This window comes from Echinops telfairi, unplaced genomic scaffold (assembly GCF_000313985.2).
Source record: "Echinops telfairi isolate 266 unplaced genomic scaffold, ASM31398v2 ScPeMD7_7475;HRSCAF=8513, whole genome shotgun sequence".
NCBI classification, from domain to species: Eukaryota; Metazoa; Chordata; class Mammalia; order Afrosoricida; family Tenrecidae; genus Echinops; species Echinops telfairi.
In genome coordinates, this window is record NW_022111379.1 from 1,597,667 (window position 1) to 1,618,882 (window position 21,216).

Consider the following 21,216-nt stretch of genomic DNA (forward strand, 5'->3'; position numbering starts at 1 on the left):
TTCAATTTCAAAGAGAGATTGGGGGGGTGGGGGTGTCCTGGTCTTCCTTCTCCTCCAGCTAATTAATCTTGGCTTTAACAAGGCCCATAGCAGCCAAGACATCTGCCCAGTAAACCCCTGCTGACAGTAAATATGTTTATTTAAGCATAGTAACAATAATGATAGTCATGGTAAAATGTCAAATCTTAGACAATTGCCAATATTCTCATTTTGGACCTACAAAACAGCAATGTGATATGGCCCCATCTGATCATGATGGCCACCATATACTACCAAGTGATTGGTTTTTCTCGGCCAGGCGGTGTGCCAAGGGTATTACATGTATTATTTCATTTAACTCTGGAAGGTGATACTTGATCTCCATTTTATTGGTAAAGAAACTGAAACACAGACAAGCTAAGCAACTTCCCCAAGGCCACACAGCTAGAACGTGGTAGAGCTGGAGAGCCCAGACTGTCTGACCCCAGAACTCTGGCACCTACCCACCATGCTATCCTGCCTCCCCAATTGTTTTTCTAAAAATACTCATACACACGGTTTTGTTTTTTAAATCTCATTTCTCAGCTGTTCCTCGCCCTTCCCGCCTGTGTGTGTGTGTGTGTGGGGGGGGGGGGGGGGGGGGGGGGGGTTTCATAGGGGTCAACGAAGGGGCTGGTGTTATTTATAAGGCACCGTCAGCTCAGTGTCCAGATCACAGACAGGAGCGGCAGTACCTGTGCCAGTTTCCTGGGCTGTCTCGGCATCACAGTTCTCCCTATCTCTGAGGTGCTGTCCGAGAGGACGGACAACCGTTTATCTCTCAATAGATGACTAGTCTCTTCTGCCTGCCCAACTGGCCAATCAAGTCCCACTAGCTGAAAACTTTTTCCTTGCTTTTTTGAGGGGATGCAGAAACTCGAATGAGGCCCTCCATTACCCTTGTCAGTTTCCAGAAAGTCTAGTTGGGTTTTGAATTGTAGATTCTATAAGGGTTCCCAGGTGCATGTATCGCTAAAGATTTGCCAATAGAATTTTCTTGGCCCTGCTATAAAAAAGTGTTCTGGCATGCCGGAGAATTCCAGGGGCGCGAGATATTAATGGCCATGTCACTTGTTTTCTCTGTTGCAATACATCATGTCTTGTTCCCGCAGAGGACAGTTGACTAAAATTACATTTTTCTACTGGCTGTGAAACTTACTTTTCTTTCTAGTCCAGTGGTATAGTGCGGTTTTATTTTGACTAGCGTCTCACAAGCCGGCTGTGTGACCTGGGCCTTCACAGAGATGAGCGATAGCAGAGAAAAAGAGAGGGAAGCCCAGACTTTTCTGTGGCGATGTCAAGTGTAACGGAGCAGAGGGCCGGCAGTAGATCCCCTGGAAGAGGTGTTTTCTAATGACAAACTGGTGGTTGGTAGATGGTCATAGAATTGGAGTCCTGAACTCAACACAGACAGCACTTCTGGAAGGAATCAGGTTGAACAAGACCCCAAATTTAGCAGGTAAAATGCTAGTGGTAACTATAAAGTTCATTTCTTTTCAGTTTGAGAAAAGAGAATGTATTCAGTTTAAAATCACATGTAAATTTGCTTTTCTTCAGTGAGAGTCAAGCATTGTTTCCCCGGCATGCTATCTACCATCTCACTGCTATTGGCTGCATTCTGGCTCGCAGCGACTCCATGGGGGACAGAGCCAAAGGGCCCCTGTCCCAGGCTGTCAGCCTCGGGCGGGAGTAGGCACCCTCTGGTGGTTTCTAACTGCAGACTCTGCTGAACGACACCCCCAGGGCTCCTTGCACAGGGTAGATGGAGCCAATATAAAATGTATCATCATCTGCTCCCCGAGACACTTTGTAAGTGGTTGTCTTGGTGTTTATTCTAGGGACTCTGAAAGACGTGCACCAAGAAGTTGAAAAATACTCAGTAACGTTCTAGCTGCAGGGATTTCACAATTGTTTTAACCAGGCTACAAACTGATCGCAGCATTGCGCCACCTCCAGGCGGACAGTAGACAGTCACAGAAGACTCCGTCCCCTGGGAGCTGCTAAGGAGAGAAAACCCCAACACCAGTGAACAGGGACATCTTTGCACCCCCGTCTGCTCATTTGACATTCGGGGGGGGCAGGGGGGACATTTGCCCATACACGTCACTGTTTGTCACTTTAATCTCTTATTTAAATTTCTTACAAATTTCAAATGTCTCAGAATGAAAAACACACCCACGCAAAAAGAACCAGGAATGCCCACAGGAGCCTTTTCTCGGCATTGGCCACAGGCCAGTGTCTGATGCCCTGAGTGCACATAACAGAATGCGTGCATGTCTGGGAAGTGGCGGGGCTCTGGGGGGACTGCCTCTCTTCCTTCTCTCTCTCTCTCTCTCTCTCTGGAGTTCCCTTGGCACACCTTGGGCAGGAAGGAGGAGGTGGGCAATGAACTGGGGAAGGAAATGTGCATCTAACACTTGGTCCTCACGGCAGCGCACGCTCTGTTCCTGGTCTGGGTTCTGGATGTTGGTGATGCTCCTTCTTATGACCATGTTTCTCTGGTGCCCTTGTCAACGGCAGAGCTACCTGGACAATTTTTGGCCCGACTTAAAGGCTGCCCATGAGCTTTGTGACTCGATCCTTCAGACTCGGCGGGAGAGGGAGAGCGAAAGCCAGGAGAGCCATGGGAAGGAATACCCGGAGCACCTTGCCCTGGAAGTGTTAGAAGCCGGCATTAAATCTGGGCGCTACATCCAGGTGAGGGTGGTCATGAAGAAGCGGGGTCAGGACCAGCCCGGCCGTGTTCTTCTCTTCTTTACTCACACCCCCCACCTCCACCCCACTCACAGGCGCCAGCTTCAAGGGCTGTAAAGGAAATGGGCATCAGCCCGGCCCTCCTGGCCCAGTAAGCCAGGGCTGTGGGTCTTTAAGGTGATGAGAAGTCTGCCACCCTGTCGAGAGTGGCTGTCCAGTTGAAGCTGCTCTGTACAGGCGCTTCCTAACTGTCGCAGGACGGGAGCAGGGCAGTAGCCTCGCAAAGGCCTCCTGTCACCATTAGAAAGGTCACATGTATGAGGGGGCGTGAAAAAAAAGCCCCTGGTGGGGAAGGGAGGGGGTAAAGGGGAGATGATATCAAGGAGTTCAAAAAGAAAAGAAAATGTATTGAAAATGATGAGTGCAGCAATTGTATAATTATGCTTGATCTAATGGAACTATGGATTGTAATAATATCTGTAAAAGCGGCTAATAAAATGTTTTTAGAAGAAAAAAGTTCCTAGGAAAATGTCATTGTCTTCTAATTCCAATTTTCCCAGGACCTTTTTTTTAAAAAAAAACTTGATATACCACTGCTCATTTTTAAATTAAAAATGTTTTTCCAGCAGTTTCATTGGCACATAATTTACATATCATAGAATTGAATAGTTCAATCATATCAGCACCACATTATCTTAGAGCATTCCCCGCCCCCTCCACCCCACCATGGTTGAATCGCCTTTACAGTGACGTGTGCAGTCATGATCAGTTCATGTCCCCGCCCTCCCAGGAGCTTTTGTAATCAAGGTTCAGAGTTTTGGCAAACCTGTGAAACGGGTGAACTTAGGCTTCTTTGTGCCTTGGGTATCTATCTCCCTAACTCCTTCACGGACACCTTCATGATCCCAGCCCGACCTCCAGATCCCAGGCCCAGAGCCAGATACGGGCGGTCAGGGCTGTGGGAAGGACTTGGATACAGTTAGGCTGCTCAGCTCTCAACAGTTGCACCTGCACTGCTGTGCCTGTGGGGGCAGAGAGCGGTCATATGTGGTATTGTGACATGTGGATACAAAAAGAGACACATGGTGGCCTTCACATGTATACCAAGCACCTTGGGCAACTTGTGGGCAGGCCATTCGAAGGCGAACACCCGCAAGTGCCTCCCTAGAGTCTGGGTGTGCTAACGTGCCGAGCCTGAGAAGGCTAGCTGCCAACCCGCTTGTCCCCGGGAGGCTGTTCTGATTGTTGAAGACCCTCTCACGTCCGTGCAGAGGCCCGTCACCGCAGCAGTCCAAGGCGTGCACGTTCCCCGTGGAGAAAAGCAAAGCTGGGCTGTAATGCTCTCCGGAAAGGAAAGCTGGCCAGCCGTCTAAGAGTCTGACAGGCTGTTTTCACGTGGTGCCCTGCCCCTTCTATGGACCTTTTGGAGGTAAACCACTGACACCTTTGACTTGTGATTTCAGGGAATCCTGAACGTCAACAAACACAGAGCGCAAATGGAAGCATTTGTTCGTCTCCAAGGAGCCAGCAGCAAAGATTCAGGTTCAGGGGAAAACTTCCTTCGATTTCCATACAGCTCAGTTCTTTATTAAGGGTTCCTGATGGCACCATGCGCTAAGCATTGGGCTACTGACTGCAGGGTCAGTGGTTCAAGCCCACCAGCCGCCGTGTAAGAGAAAGACGAGACTCCCGTAAAGACTGACAGTGTGGGGCAGTTCTACTCTGTCCACTTGATGACCGTGGGTTGGCTTATCACTCGCATTCATTCCGCTGTGCCACAGGGGAGCAGTGATGCACCTCGGGTCCTGTGTGAATGGGTGGCATTGAGGGTGGTTGGCTTCATGTTGCTTTGCTTTGCCTTTTGACGATCATTTCTCATTTAATTGTATCAACTTTAATAGGGGATAGTAGCTGAGATCATGGCGAGTGCTTACTCTAGACCAGGTACAGGTCTAAGCCCTGTGCAGACAGAATGTTCTTGTCATTGTTTCTGACGTTTACCGCGTGAGGAAGCTAAAGCAGAGAGAACCAGGGTCCCTCTCCCAGGGCCACACCCAGGGAACACTCGCTGGCAGCAGTCTGGCCCCAGAGCCTCCTCAAAGATGTCCCCCTGCACTGCCTCAAGTGCTCAATGGCCATATTGAAGTCGTTTTTTTTTTTGAAGTCGTTTTTAAAATGTAATAAAAACAAAAATGGGCACAAGCCAACTCTATCATAAGAGATTAGAGTTCTGCTCCAGCAGGGGAAATGAAGCCACTCGGCAGTCGCAGAAGCATGCAGTTGGAGTTCATCCACCGACGAGAGCTCCCTTAGTGGCACAGCCCCCCCCCCCTCGTGAGGGCGTGTGACAGAACTCCAGTGCCCGCTTCCACACACCTTGGCCACGTGTGTGCCTCCCACACCTGCAGAGTGCAGGAAGCTGGAGCTCCCCCTAGAAGGGAGGCATGCTGGTGAGACCCCAGCGAATTGTGTCTGCAGCGTCTTGCTGGTATGGCACTAGGGCTTGATGAGCTTCCCTGTGCTGACCCCACATAGATTTAGCCAGCGACATCCTAATCCATGGGATGAAGGCGCGAAACCGCTCGATCCATGGCGACGTGGTGGCTGTGGAACTGCTGCCCAGGGACGAATGGAAAGGCAGGACGGCCGCTCTGTGTGAGAATGACAATGAGGACAAGGCCTCGGGCGAGTCCCCGAGCGAGCCCATGCCGACAGGTGAGCCAGCTGGGCCTCTCTGTGCCCGGCTCCTCCTGGGGAATGTCTGTTGTGACAACGGTCTTCCTGTGCAGGTTCGTTTATTCTCAGCAATACTCACAGCTCCTTCAGAACAAAACTGAAGCGCTTTCTCCCGGGCCTGCCCCAGCACGCTGCTAACGCTGCTCTCAGTTCCCCGTCCTCAGTCATCCCTGACTGCTTCCCTCTTTGCTCCGGGAATCCACGCATAACCACGACGCCACCAGGGTGCCAGGATCCGCTCCTTTAATGGAGTCCTAGTGGTGTAGTGGGTTATGAGCTGGGCTGTTAACCACAGGGTCAGCTGTTCGAACCTGCCCACTCCACAGGACAAAGATGAAGCTTTCCACTCCTGTAAAAATATACAGCCTCCGAACCCAGAGGGGCAGCTCTGCTCTGTCCTACAGGGCGGCTCTGAGTTGGGATTGAATCAACGGCAGTGAGTTTGTCTGTTCCGTTACGTCAGGTCCTTTGCTAGTTTATCTCCATACTGTCTTCTTAGGGGCCCCTGGGCTCAGCTCAGGTGGATGTCTTCTCTGTGTTCTCTCCCTAAATGTCACCCTTCACATCTCCTACTTTACCCCAGACCCCGTCCTGAGCCTCCACTTCTGTCTGCTGAGCCATCTATCCTTGGGTGTCTGATGGGCATAGAAAACAATGTACCTAAAAACGAACTCTGATTTCTACTCCAAAGCTGCTCTTCCCAGGGTCCCCCAGAATGACAAAAACCTTGGAGTTGCCCTTGACTTCTCCAGCTTTAATATAGGACCGGAAATCAACAGCTTCTCACACTCAGGCCATTACCCTCCTAACTGGTCCACTGGCCCCACTGGCTGGGTCATCCCAACACCCCTGCATTCTTCCCCTTGCTCCCGCCCTCACCCCCCATCATCTTTTTTTGTCTACAGGAGCCACAGGGAGCCTTTCAAAGGCATAGTGGATCCTACTATGCCTCTGCTCAAAGCCCTCCCCAAACTGCTGCCTGTCCCTCCCAGAACAGCATCCAATGTCCTTACAAGGCCACGGCGTGCCAGGGGGCCTCCTGCTCATTCTTTGTACTGCCTGGAGCAAGCGTTCCTCCTACCTTCTTGCCCCACCTGCCCTCGCTGCACTCCCGCAACTGTCACTTTCCTTAAACTATCTGAACCCCCACATCCCGTGGCTTTGTCTCTTTCCTAACAACGATCACGACCTCCCATACGGCTGCTGCCCACTCCACAGACACCGGGTCTAGTGGTGACCACCGCGAAATCAGGGACTTTGCTGTGTCACTGCTGTGTTCCCTGCGCCTAGAGCAGCGTCTTGCTCCTGGAAGCGGGTCGGGGAGAAATGTGATAAGAAAAGAGAAAAGATAGCACTTTTAACTGCTAAAGGAGTTTTCTTGACCAATCGGTGATGGTTGAAGATGTTGTATATCAGACTTTTGATTAGTATATTCTATGCTTTATGACCTTGGACCGAAGGATCCTAGCTGGAGGGAAACTGCAGGAGAGACTGGGAAAATGCACCGTAAAGGGCTCAGGTTTTAAAAAGATTAAGAAACATTGACTTTTCCCAACGTCCCGAAGGCTGATCGGGTAGAGGCCACAGAAAAGGTGGGGCAGATGGGTCCTAACTGTCTCATCAGGCCCCACAAAGAAGGAGCTTATACTGACAGGGCGGTATAAAGAAAACACTCATCTGAAGGACACCTATGCGCGGCTTCACAGAATTAGATAAGTATGCGCCTATCTTGAAGCATCCCAAGTGTGACTGTGATTGGGGAAGGAAACAACAAAGTCGCTGCGTTTCTTGTTCACATTCTTACTGCTGAACTGATGATGCTAATGGCTGGTTTTGTTTGGTTTTCCCAAAGGCAAAGTGGTGGGCATCCTTCAGAAGAACTGGCGGGATTACGTGGTGACATTTCCATCCAAAGAAGAGGTCCAATCTCAGGGCAAAAATGCTCAGAAAATCCTAGTGACCCCTTGGGATTACAAAATTCCCAAAATCAGAATTAGCACGCAGCAAGCGGAAGCCCTCCAGGTAGCTGCGGGTGCCCCTCTGCTGCTTACCTCTCCCTGCCCACACCGTCTCCCATACCCCTTAGCCCTCCGCCCCGGGCTCAGCAGCTCCTCAGCAGTGCCAGGAAGCATTGGTGATTCCTCTGCCTAAGAGAGTAAATTATTGATGACATCGGGCATTCTGAGATACCCGGTTCTTTGTTTTTTTATTCTAAATATATAAGAGCCATCTATTACATCGTCCTTGGTTAATAAATAAAGGCCGAGAGAAGCCGACCTAGAAAGAGCTGTGTAGGACATCCAGCAAGAACATGCATTATCCAGCTGTCTAACCCGGAAACTTTCAATAGCTCCACTTTGCCAACACTAACAAGCTTTCCTCCAGCAAGCGCTATAGGAATACGATCACTCTGCCCTGTAGGGATGATGTAGTGTGATACTTCGCAGAATCGATTATCCATAAAGGAACATAGCACGAGAGAGAAGACATCAACAGGAAAGTTAGAAATTAACCGTTACCTGCTACAGAGAGTATAGGCACGGCCTGGTTTCATTCACCGGAGGCTTGGCAGGTTGTAAATGAGGCACTAAGGCAGGCTGTCCCCAGGCAGTCACCCGGTCACTGTGAAATCCTGTGGCAGACTCAAGCCCGGGCAACGCTAATGTTTTCTCCTTCCGTTCGAGCCTACCAAATGGCATCTGAGAATGCCCAGGAACGTAGACAGTAACTCCCCCCCCAGAGAAGTTAGTGAGATTCTGCTGCTCGATGCTTCTCCTTGACCCAGTCCTCTCCTGGCGCCAGCTCAAGTGTACTGTTGCTTCCCTTCCCAGGACTTCAGGGTGGTGGTACGCATCGACTCCTGGGAGCCCACATCTGTGTATCCGAATGGGCACTTCGTGCGGGTCTTGGGGAGGATCCGAGATCTGGAGGGGGAGATTGCAACCATCTTGGTGGAAAACGGCATTTCAGTTGTCCCTTTCTCGGAAGCTCAGGTCAGATCTCCCAGAGGCCTTTTGTGTGGTTCGCTTTTGTTTGGATGGTCATTTGTTTTGTCGCTAAGGAAAATCTTTGTTTGATGGGATGATCCGTGGCCTAAATCCCACAGATAATGGAAAAGTCTCCCTCCTTTTATTCTGTCTTCGGACTAGTCTGAAGTCAGCCGCAAGGGCAGAATTATTCTCTAGTCTCATAGCCCTCAAGTTCTATCTGTTCCAACTGTGCTTAAAAATGGTGTGTCAAAGTCTCATAGTCAGTGTGCATCCATCCCAGCAGCTGCAAGGCCACCTGGTTATAGACCCAGCTGAGCTGAGCTTGCTCCCAGAATCACTCAACCAGCACCCTGCACAAGGCCACCAGCAGTAGCTTCCTGGCTTCCATATATCTCTGACCCATGGTTTAAAAAAAAAAAAATCATGATTATGAAAATTTCTGTACCCTTTACAGAAACCCCAAATCCCATAAACACAAAGCATTGGTTATTTTCATCCCTTTATGATATCTTAAAGCCTTCATATATTGTGGGTTTCTTATAGAGCAGTCTTCTTTGGCGTGTACATCATATTTTATGCTCTGCTTCTTTCACTTAAAATTATTTCTATATATTGACATAAGCCTACTTACTTTTAATAGTTATGGCAAATTACTGTGTATTGATGTGCCCTAGTTTGTGTAAGCATTCCTCAGTTGCTTGGTGTTTGTGCTATTTAATTTTTCAGTATTATAAAGAATGCTACTTGAAATGTTATTATAAACATTGTTTTTGTTATTTTTTCCTTTTGATCATTTCCTTGGAATGTAGCCATTAAAGTGAGATTACCAAGTCAAAGGGCATAAAAAATTTAAGTAGCTTTTGTTATGTATTGTCAGATTATTCTCCAGAAAAAATAGGACTGGTTTGCATTGCCATCAAGAGTATAGGGGTGTTCTTGTTTTCATTATAGTTTTTGACAGAACGGTAGCTATAATAGTAAAATATCTGAGGATATTTTACATGATTAAATTTTTATGCTTAACATTAGTTTCTGGAAATTCTTTGTTGAGTTGTTTGGCAGCTCTTGGTGGAAATGTTAGAATAAAATAAAATGTGGATTCCACTTTGTGGGACTACATTTTTCTCTTCCCTTTTAGCCTACTTAACTATGAATTGATAGTTTAAAAAGGTCCTAATGCAAAGGAAATGTCCTAGTTTGGTCCTATTTAAATGATCTTTCAAGAGTAAGCTTTTAATATTTGGGGTATATTGAGGGGTGTGGTGTGTGTGTGTGTGTTTTCACCAAGGCTTGATTTGAAAGAAAAGTTCACTTGCTATGAAAGGGGGGTGGGGGGGCGAGTGAAAACCCAATGCCCATCTGTAGACAGTTGGACATCCCCTCACAGAGGGGTCACGGAAGAGATGAGCCAGTCAGGGTGCAGTATAGCACCAATGAAACACACACCTTTCCTCTAGCTCTTTGATGCTTCCTTCACCCCACTATCATGACCTCAGTTCTACCTTAGAAATAGGATTAGACCAAAGCATGCACACTGCTACAGATAAGAGCCCTCAACACAGGGAATCCAGGATAGATACACCCCTCAGGGCCAACAAGGAGAGTAGAGATACCAGGAGGATTAGGGGAGGGTGGGGGGAGAATGGGGGACTCGATCACAAGGATTAATCTATAACCCCCCTCCCAGGGGGACGAACAACAGGGAAGTGGATGAGGGGCGACGGAGGACAATGTAAGATATGGAAAAAATAATCTATAACTTACCAAGGGTTTGAGAAGGGAAGGCGGGGGAGGGAGGAGAAATAGGGAGCTGATATCAAGGGCTCAAGTGGGAAGAAAATGCTTTGAAAACCATGTAAGAGCCCCCAATAAAAGTATTTATTAAAAAAATATAGAAACAGAAAAAAAAAAGCAACAAAACTCCACTTGCATTTAAACAGATGGACCATTTGAAAATGGGGTAGCTGTTCTCTTTATAAATTACCCATTTATTCTTACCCCAGCCCCCATGACTAAAAATCCTGGTGGAAGTTGTTGCTAGACTCTTAAGGGTCTTCAAAGACAGGGTCCCATGGCGTAACTATTAACTCTTGACTCTCCAGAGCCCAGCACCATTATTGAAAGCAGAAGGGCAGTCACCGCCCTTGAGTCGATTCCGCTCACAGCAACCCTCTAGGACCGGGAGAACCGCCCCTGGGGGTTCCCGAGACGCTGTCTGTTTACAGGTGTAGAAAGCCTACCTTTCTCCCCTGATCCATATTAAGCACCTAATAAATAATTATGCTAGGAAGAAGTGATTGCATAGCTTGACGGCAGAAGGTAATTGGGAAGGAATGGCACTCTGAGGCCTCACAGAGAAGGCTGCAGGGACTGCTCAGGCATGCCTTGCCCACCGTTTGCCCTCTCCTTGAGCAGATGGGTGAGATGCCAGTGAACACTCCAGAAAGCCCCTGGAAGGTGAGCCCTGAAGAGGAACTCAAACGCAGAGATCTGAGGAAAAGCCACCTTGTCTTCAGCATTGACCCCAAAGGTTGTGAAGACGTGGACGACACACTCTCAGTCAGAACCTTAGGGAACGGCAGCCTGGAGCTCGGGGTCCACATCGCAGATGTGACGCACTTTGTGACACCAAATTCCTACACTGATATCGAAGCCAGAGCACGGTAAGGCTGTTTGCAGAGGACACGTGATAGAGTGTGCGGGACTGGTGTGCCTTGTCACTGTGCTCACCGCAGGGTTTCAGGCAAAGCTTCACGTCTGCTGGTTCAGGGGCAGGGTTGTGAAAGCCACCTCTCCGTTTCTCTCAAAAAGCCGTACCTGATCCACTGACCTCTGCTTTTCTAACATGACCTGACACACAGTATTTCCTACTTTGCTACAATGGGTTAACCTTTTCATATAGCAACACAGTATCATTTTATATAAATACTGGATCATTGCACTTTAATTTTTCTTGTATAACTGAGATTCATGTCACTGGAGAAAGACTTTTCCTTCGTGTGTGTGTGTGTGTGTGTGTGTGTGTGTGTGTGTGTGTGGCAGTGGCAGACTATTCATGAAAAGCAGTATCACTTAGCAAAGTGGGAGCCTGGGAATGGCTTTATTACCCAGTCTGCTGCACTCTATGAAAGAGCAACAGCCGGGGGGTTGTGCTGCAACGCCGGCCGTTTACCTCCCTGCAGCCCCCAGCTCGCAGTCACCCTGCTCGCTGCTGAAGGTCACATACCAGCACTGTGTTTCATCCCCAGGGCCACCACCTATTACTTAGCAGACCGGCGCTATGACATGCTGCCCTCCATCCTGAGTGCTGATTTGTGTTCCCTCCTGGGAGGCGTTGACAGGTAAGCTAATATGCTGTGTGATGCCGGGTTGCCCAGAGAAACAGAATCAGTGACACTCATCTGTGTACAAGAAAGAACTTTATATCAAAAAGTCATTCCTTATCGAGAACACCACCGAGCCCAGTTCAACTCAAGACAGTAAGTTCGAAGTTAGGCAGAGCCTTCTTCAGACTCACGCGGCTGCAGGACAGTGGTGTAGAAACGTGAAGGGGTGCGGGAAGATCACAGGCTGGCGGGTGTAGAGTCGCATGGATCCAAGGTTGGTGGGAACATGGCAGGATGCTGGTCAGCTCTGTCGGGCAGCCCACAGGGAGCTGCCCCTGGAGGCAGGCACAGGGCACTAGAAAGCAGGAAAGCGCAGGGGCAGAGAAAGAAAGGGTCCCACTTTCTCCCTTATAAGACCACACCTCCCAAGAGGCATCATTAAGCTGTGATCTGATTGGCTGGACTCCACCCCTACACTTTCATACAGATTCAAGTTGACACAAAAAAATTTAACTGCCGTATTGCTTGAGTATACGCTGACCCAAAATTTAGGTCAGTGTATATTCGAGTACACATGGTACCACACTTACTGTTATTATATGCTTTCATAACTTGTCTTTACTCTTCTGTGGTGCCTGGTGCTCACTAATTGTGATCCCTGCTTGCTAAGACACTTTTCACCAAAGTCAGCTAAACAGGAGCACGCACAGAGCTTTGTAACCTGCACTCCCTGCTTGAGGGTCAGGATCTACCAGAGGTTTTTGTTTGCATATTTGTTGCAAAGTTTGCATTTGGCTTTAAATAGGAAAATAAATCTTATGGTACCCAATTCAAAGGTTCTGAAGGAAACTTAGTGAAAGCTCCCTCCTCGCCCCTTCTCTTACCAATTCTTGTGCATTTATACATATATATATTTGCACACACCTAGTCGTATGCCTACGGGTATGTTTTCTTTCTTTACAACCGGCAGCATCCTCTCTGCTGGTCGCACCTCTGACTCAGAGCAGCCCTACGTACAGCAGAACACAATGCTGCCCAGACCTGCACCGTCCATACAATTGTTCTCCTGGACCCCATTCTGGCAGCCACTGTGTCTGTCAGTCCATCTTCTTAAGGATCGCCCTCGTTTCCCTTGACCTTCTCCTTTACCCAGAATGATGTCCTTTCCTGGGACTGGTCTCTCCTGATGACATGTCCAACACATATGAGACCAAGTCTCACCATCCCCGATCCTAAGGAGCCTTCTGGCTGGACTTCTTTCAAGACAGATGTTTACTTGTAATACTCCTGCCACCACCATCGTTCAGATGCTTCAATTGGTCTCTAGGCGTCCTTATTCAGATGCATATGAGGCGATTAATAATAGTCTGACACACCTTAGTCCTCACAGTCCAGTCTTTGCTCTTTAATACTTTCCAGAAGATTTGTCTAGTGCAAGTCTTTAAAGAGGTCTTGTTCAGAAGACTTGCCTAATGCGATAGATGCACTGTTGGATTTCTCACTGCTACTCCCATGAGCATTGATTGTGGGCCTGAGTACAATGAAATTCTTGACAATGCCCATCTTTTACCTCCTTGTCATGGTGGTGTCGACTGCTTCAGCTGTGAGGATTTTTTTACCGTGGATTTGCAGTTCATACTGCCGGCTGTAGTCCTTCCTCTTCACCATCTTGCTTTCAGCAGGAGCAATTATGTAATCTGCATGTCTCAGGTTGTTAATGAGCCCTCAATCTTGATGCAGCTTCTCGGTCTATATTACTATATTGCTTTTCCTTAAAAAGGAGAAAGGAATGCATCTTGGAGAGCATGGCATACTAGTAACAGTCGCTTGTCTGTGGAAACCTGGATTGTTTCCAATCTTTTGCTATTTTAAACAATGCTGTACTGAAATGCTTTGAACATGGGGCATTTCACATTTTTATAAGTAGTCTTCCTGAAGGATACATTCCTTGATGTGATATTGCTGTGTCAAAGGGCACATGTATTTGTGTTTACATAGATGAAATAAATTTCTCCTCCGCAGGCGGCTACACCGATTCCATTCTCACATGGAAGAGAGTGCTCTTCCCCACCCCAGCCTTGCCAACACAATACGTTACATGTATTTATTACGTCTTTGCCAACTTGATAGGTGAAAATTTGTTTTTTAAAGTGCTTTTAATTTTCATTTTTACCTGAGTAAAGTTAAATCACTTTTGTTTGCATGAGTTATTTGCATATCTTTTTCTGTGAATTACATGTTTGTCTACTTTTCTTTTATAGCTGATCTATTTCATTTTTACATAAAACTTTTTATTGTGAATTAAATGAAGGCTAAAGAGCTGATCATCAGTCTTACATTCAGTAATTCATACACATTTTGTCTCAAATACCTTGTGCCACTCCCCAAATGCACCACCATATACCCACTTCTTCCCTGTGCTTCCTGTTTCCACGCCTCCTTCTTTGCTAACCCTTCCGAACTTTGTCCTTAGGTAAATGCTGCCCTTTTGATCCAAAGTGGACGAGTTTAGTTCCAGACCTAAGGGTCTAGCTAGGGTTCTTGAGGGTTCCACCAGTATCTGTTGGCCAATAAGCCTGGTCTCTTTTGTGATCTGGGGTTTTACTCACATATTTCTCCCACTCTATCCAGGACCTTCCAATGTGATCTCTTCAGAGCAGTTGGTAGTGGTAACCGGGCATCACTAAATTCTTCTGGTCGCAGGGCTGTGTACACTGATGTTCACGTGACACATTCATCTATTGGACTAATCTATTGGTCTTCCCATTTTCATCCTTCTTCTTGATCTACTAATTGATTTGTCAGAGCTCTTTATACATTACAGAAAATGATCCTTTGTTTTTTGTTTGTTGCCTATTTTGTGTATGTTTTGATTTTTACATTTACTCTTTACTGATTTTCTTGCTAATTAACCCACCATCAGTATCATAGTTCAGTGTCATCTTGTAGGATCTGAAAGACTTTGCTCTTCTTTACAAGGGAGGCAAACAAGACTTGACTCTCGTGCCATATTCTAATAAAGTGGAAGGTTGTCAGGTAAGGCGGGGAACAGCACATGGGCCTCATATGTGAACCTCATCTCAGCAGACCCCCATCTCAGACAGGTTTCTGATTTAGTGGTAGAGTGGTTGGGTTGAGCTCTAAGGCCAGTGACTTGTGGTAATGTCATTTCTCTCCGGCCACACTTAGGACCCAGCTCTGTCTGCTTCAGAAATGGGAAAACTGAAGAGTGGTGTTGTCTTTACTGACTTGCAGGTACGCTGTAAGTGTCCTGTGGGAATTGGATAAAACCTCCTATGAAATTAAGAACGTATGGTATGGCCGAACCATCATTCGATCAGCATACAAACTGTTCTACGAAGCAGCCCAGGAACTACTGGATGGAAACATCCGTGTTATTGAGGATATTCCAGAATTCAAAGACTTGGATGAGAAACGCAGACAAGCCAAGCTAGAGGAGTTAATGTGGGCAATTGGGAAACTGACCGACATCGCTCGCCATGTCCGAGCGCAACGAGACCGTTGCGGTGCCCTGGAACTTGAGGGGGTGGAAGTCCGAGTGCAGCTGGATGAGAAAAAGAACATCCGTGACCTCCTCCCCAAGCAGCCCCTGGAAGTCCACGAGACAGTGGCTGAATGCATGATCCTGGCCAACCACTGGGTGGCCAAGAAGATCTGGGAGAGCTTCCCTCACCAGGCCCTGTTGCGACAACACCCTCCTCCACACCAGGAGTTTTTTTCTGAACTCCGAGAATGTGCAAAGGCGAAAGGCTTCTCCATCGATACAAGGTAATCCTCATCGGAGGGAGCAGAGGAATGGGAGGGGGTGTTGTACGTTTTTATGGTTTGGGGAGGGAGCTGGGTTTTTTCTTTTATTTTAGATAAAAGTTTCCCCAGCAAACTAGTTTCCCATTTAACCATCCATGCACAAATTAATTGTTCCCTGATATTGATTGCGCACTGCAGTGTGTCATCACTGGCAGTTCTACCCTGCCTTCCCTCCATCCCTCCCTGCCTTCTCGTCTTTGCTGTTGGGAAAGTGGTGCCATTCCATCTCGATAGGTGATTGTTCTAAGGAGCACAGTTCTCACAGGTGTTATTTATTTAAAGGTTATATTATTTGGGCTGAAAGGTGGCCACTAGGAGTGGCTTTAGTTCAGATTAAGGGTGTGGTGGTGATTTTGTTACGAGTTGGGCTGTTAACTGCAAGGTAAGCAGTTCGAAACCACCAGCCACTCCACAGGAGACAGATGAGGCTTTCTACTCTTAAAGAGCTGCAATCTCAGAAACTCACAAGGGCGGTTGTACCTTGTCTTACAGTCACCGAGTCTGCAGTGACTCCATGGGCTTTAGTCTGGGGGGTTCTGTAGTCTCTCAGTCTAGCAAGTGTGGTCTTTTTACGAATTTGTGTTGTATTCTCCAGTTTTCTTCCAGTCTAACTGGGAGTCTGCAGTCTAACTGTACACTTGCTTTTAACTTAGAAGCCATTCTACAAAGTGGTAACCAGATCAAAAATAGAAAATGGCCTGTCTTCATTTCCAAAATGTGCTAGATCCAGGAGCACTGAACAAGTTTATGTAGGCATCATCTCGACCTGTTGCAATTTGTTATCCAGCAGCTGCTCTCCTTGATTTGAGTGCATCTACCCCAGCAGCACATGCCACGTCGGCAGCAGCATCTTCAGATGGTAGACCCAAAGAAGTTTCTACCAGCACCCACTGACTCCTAGACTCTAGCATGAGTATTCTCCCCCATTAAAAATTATACATAGGGAAAAAAGTTATACATAGGATACTAGGAGGGTAGAGGGAGAGTGGGTTGGCAAGAGGGAACCAATTACAAGGATCTACATGTGTCCTCGTCCCTGGGGGACGGACAACAGAAAAGTGGGTGAAGGGAGACGTCGGACAGGGCAAGATATGACAAATAATTAATTTATAAATTACCAAGGGCCCATGAGAGAGGGGGGAGCGGGGAGGGAGGGGGAAAATGAGGACCTGATGCCGGGGGCTTAAGTGGAGAGCAAATGTTTTGAGAATGACGAGGGCAATGAATATACAAATGTGCTTTACACAATTGATGTTTGTATGGATTGTGATAAGAGTCCTATGAGCCCCTAATATACATAGGAATTAAAAATTTTTGTTGTCAAATCTCAAGTACCAATTATAACACCTTTTTATTTAGCTTGAGGTTGGGCATTCACTGGACCTAGTTGACATCTGCACTTTACCCATTACTAATGTTAACACTATCTCTTTACTTGAACCTTTAACAAGGAACTAGACTTCAACAGTTGAGTTGCCTCTGTGTCCTAAGCCAATGTAACTTGTCAGGGTAGGCATTCCAGCCTGGAAGCAGCTCCTCAGCTGAGCGCTAAATGCCGTGTTTCTCTTCTCTGTCAGGTCCAATAAAACCCTGGCTGATTCTCTGGACAAGGCAGACGACCCCAGTGACCCCATTGTGAACAGGCTGCTGCGCGCTATGGCTACGCAGGCCATGTCCAACGCCCAGTACTTTTCCACTGGCAGCTGCGCAGAGGAAGAGTTCCTCCATTATGGTGAGCCGGGGGACATTTCCTGGTGGTCGAAACATTGGCTTTTGTTGCGTTTTCCTGCAGTCTCTTGGTTTCCTTTGAAAGGTCTGGCACTGGATAAATACACTCACTTCACGTCCCCAATACGGAGATATTCTGATATTATAGTACACCGATTGTTAATGGCGGCCATCTTGAAAGATAAGAAACTGGACGTTAAGGAGCAGCTGCCCAGCAATAAAGATCTTGAGGAGCTATGCAGGCACATCAACAACAGAAACCGAGTAAGCGCATGGGTTTGTTACTTTTCCCGTCGCCTCTTGGGTTGAAACTCCCTCAGCTTGGTGTGCAGATTGGTGTGCCAGATATGCTACCACATGGAATTCTGGAATTACGGGGATCCTGGCCAATAAAATCACGGGGAAAGGTAGCTTGTTGAGTAGCTCGGATTGATTTACCAATATCCTAGGGGAGCTCAGGGGGTTTGAGAGACTTAATGGTCGACCATTCACCTCAAAATGTAGCAGTGGAAAAGACCAGACATACTAACACAGATATACGAAAAGCAGATGGCAAAGATCCCCATCACCTCACCACCCAGCAATAACCACTAGTGATAATTCCTGAGAATCTCAACATTTTAATTTATAAAACGTTATCATCCTTATTTGAAACCTGCTTTTATTCACTTTACACCCGTGTTGTTGATAACAGGCTGAGCCACTAAATATAACTCTCATCACTTTAGAAACTGCGGCAATTTCAATTTTTAAAAAGTATTCAACATTTGGGTCATTTCCCATTTTCTGTCACCCATAGTTTGAGTCCCATGCTGTGCAAAATCTTAGCTCAACTACACTAGCCATTTTCACATGCTTAATAGATAGGCAGGGCTCAGAATGGCACAGGCAGATGAGCTGCACGGCAGTCATTGCGGAACGTACATGCCGGCGAACAGGAAGTACGGTGCTGGTTAATCCAATTCAGAACCATCTCTCATGCACAAGTCTCAAGACCTGCCAGTCGGCCTGAAAACGCTCCTAGAAATGGAATTGCCGAGCCAAAAGGTGTACACAAATACAACCACGATGTGTATTAATTACTATGTGTGTATAGTGTACATAATGTGTATTACTAAATTGCCCTCTAGACCAGCAGTGCCAATTTACACCAGCACGGGCAGGGTTTTGATAGAGCAAACTTGAAAATAAAGATGATGCATAGGTGTGATACTTTACCTGAAATGGGCATGGCCCACGTGTCCCCATCTCAGTTTGTGCTCACTAGCAAACCTAACCTAAATTGACAATTTGAACCCACCCAGCAGTGTCATGGAAGACCTGATAACGATGAGATTCGGGGGAGTGGGGGTGTAAATGAAGCCCAAACTCATAGCCATCGAGTGGATTCAACCCATAACAAACCTGTATGGCAGGGTAGAACTGTGGGTTTCTAAGACTGAAACTCCTTACGGGAGTAGAAAACCCTCTTTCACCCAGAGCGGCTGGTGGTTTCAAACTGCTGACTTTGGGACTAGCAGTTCAACTCATGACCTAGGAAGCACTTCTCCTCTAATGCATGGGTCACTTTCAGAACGGACTCAATGGCAAGTACCAGTCTGATGGGTCCAAGCAAGGTCTGCTCTAAGGCGTTGAGGAGATTAATACTGTAGTTACTCCTCCCGGTAGGAAGGGCTCCCCAGCAGTGGGACTGTCGGGAAGCCAGGTCTCCTGTTTGGGGCACGTGTTTCTATTTACAGGCAGCACAGCACTCCCAGAAGCAGTCCACGGAGCTTTTCCAGTGCATGTATTTCAAAGACAGAGACCCCAACACCGAGGAGCGGTGCACATCGGATGGTGTCATCTACTCCATCAGAACAAACGGCGTGCTTGTATTTGTACCAAGGTACGTCACGCCTGAGCAAGTGGTTATGAAGAAATCGTCGACAGGCTGTTACATACGCGGGTGTATTTGAGCCAAGACTGGACAGTTACCACCTGTACCTGTGCACGGTGTGATGCCATGTCTGAGGTCGGCCATGGGAAGCCAGGCCAGCGATCTCTGGCATCAGTCTTAGCCTAGGATTTGACTGTCTTAGCCACAATTTGTTTCTATTTGCTCAGGGAAAAAAGCAGTATTTGGAGGTAATAAATCATAGAAAAAAGAATTTGCTTTTAATTTATTAAGAATGCTAACAAAAAAAAAAAAAAAGCTAGCACACTAGGCGGTTATACAAGATCTCAGACTACATTATCTCTGTCTTTGTATTCTGTTAATGGTCCAGGTTTGGGATTAAAGGGGCTGCTTACCTAAGAAATAAAGACGGCTTAGTGATCTCATGTGGCCCAGACACCCATTTGGAATGGAAGCCAGGATCCCTTCAACGATTCCAAAACAAAATCACCTCTACCACTACAGAAGGGGACTCTGTGACGTTCCATTTGTTTGACCACGTGACAGTAAGCCTGCCTTTGGGGGAGCATTGTTTCCAACGTGGAGAACCAAGTAGGTGACAGTAGTAACGCGTTTTCTCTTCTATTGATAGGTCCGGGTAACTGTACAAGCCTCACGGTGCCATTCGGATACCATCCGGCTTGAGATAATAAGCAACAAGCCGTACATGATAGCAAATACAGAACTTTCTCACCAGAGCCCGCTTCTGCTGAAGAGCGAGATCGTGAAGGAAGTGACGAGGTCTGTGGAGGAAGCGCAGCTTGCCCAGGAAGTACAAGGAAACACCCTTCAGGAAGAGTATCGAGAATATTGCCAAACGAAGGGGAGAAGCCTGTACGCACTTCTAGAGGAGATCAGGGACCTAGCCCTCCTGGATGTTTCCAACAATTACGGAATGTGAAACACTGATTTCCTAAAGGAGCTTTACTGCCAATGGCTATTTCAGTGTTCCCAACATCCAGACCTAATTTGTGTGTGACCAGTCCCTCAAGGATTGGGTAGCCATTTCACACGTCAAATGTTTTCTCATAATCCAAGTTGCTTCAAATAAAGTGTACAAATGAGGTCACTAAGGAAACGAATGTCTCGGTAATGTACAGTGATAACAGAATATAACAGTAATAGTACTGGTGGCTGACAGCCACACTCACTCCTCACTTTTTTAATAAACCCAGAATTCATGTTTGGTTATCTTTCAGACAATAGGACTGAATCCTGTCTACGTATCCACATTTAAAAGTAGTTCATATTTGACTTGAGGCCTCCCCTCCCCCCCAACACCAGTGGACATAAGGCATGGGTAGCTGGATACAAGGATGAGGGTCTCTCTCAAATCTCCTGTTTTCCTGAGTGCTCCATGGATGAGACAAGAGACCCACAGCGTATGCCTTCCTCTTGTGGAAAATGCTTCATTTGTCAATAATCCTACCACTGGACAGTAGCCTTCGCCCTTTTGTCTAGCCATCCCATCTATTCCAGTTCTTGAGGGTAGGCAAACTCAAACAATCTGGAGAAGCAGAATGTCAAACAGTTTCCTAGCCATTGGTGATGCCTAGAGGCTGCACTCCCATTTCCTAGCTGGTCCTTCTGGGCAGCAAAAAGCCAGGACCCTGCACAAGGCCTCTTGGCTCAACACCAGGGCAGTTCCCAGCAAGTCCATGGGCTCACCTCCATTCATTCTCTTCCTAGCTTATCAATCAAACCACCTTAATGCCTGCCCATCCCTACTCCAGCCAAGGAGACACTAGGTTTTTTTAAACAAACACTAGTGTTTTTCACAAAAGGTATCTTTCTTCCCAATCTAGATTTTAAAAACTAGTTTAATCAAACCCACCTCTGCTTAACTGGAAAGCTCTTGCCAAGAAGCAGACCTTTTTTAAAAAAAAACTTGGTTCTCAACCAGGTGCTTTCTGTTCTGTAATTGTTCCCCTCCACCAACTTAAACAGCTCTGGGAGCCTATCC

At 47.1% G+C, this 21,216-nt stretch overlaps 1 protein-coding gene across 2 annotated transcripts in view; it reads left to right on the plus strand.

The window, feature by feature from the left end:
- DIS3L (DIS3 like exosome 3'-5' exoribonuclease) overlaps positions 1-20,331 on the plus strand; it is a 32,307-nt gene extending 11,976 nt beyond the window's left edge. Inside the window, exons 4-16 of one of the 2 annotated variants that reach the window (XM_004711934.2) lie at positions 2,539-2,715; positions 4,176-4,254; positions 5,248-5,427; positions 7,301-7,470; positions 8,280-8,441; positions 10,854-11,101; positions 11,687-11,779; positions 15,020-15,553; positions 17,170-17,324; positions 17,406-17,584; positions 19,060-19,205; positions 19,585-19,759; positions 19,846-20,331. In XM_004711934.2, the coding sequence (XP_004711991.1) occupies positions 2,539-2,715; positions 4,176-4,254; positions 5,248-5,427; positions 7,301-7,470; positions 8,280-8,441; positions 10,854-11,101; positions 11,687-11,779; positions 15,020-15,553; positions 17,170-17,324; positions 17,406-17,584; positions 19,060-19,205; positions 19,585-19,759; positions 19,846-20,154 (2,607 nt within the window). In that variant the 3' untranslated portion in view covers positions 20,155-20,331. Of the gene's footprint in view, positions 1-2,538; positions 2,716-4,175; positions 4,255-5,247; positions 5,428-7,300; positions 7,471-8,279; positions 8,442-10,853; positions 11,102-11,686; positions 11,780-15,019; positions 15,554-17,169; positions 17,325-17,405; positions 17,585-19,059; positions 19,206-19,584; positions 19,760-19,845 lie in introns of those variants that run through there. The other variant, XM_030884317.2, reaches the window with a different exon arrangement.
- The last annotated feature ends 885 nt before the right edge of the window (positions 20,332-21,216 follow it).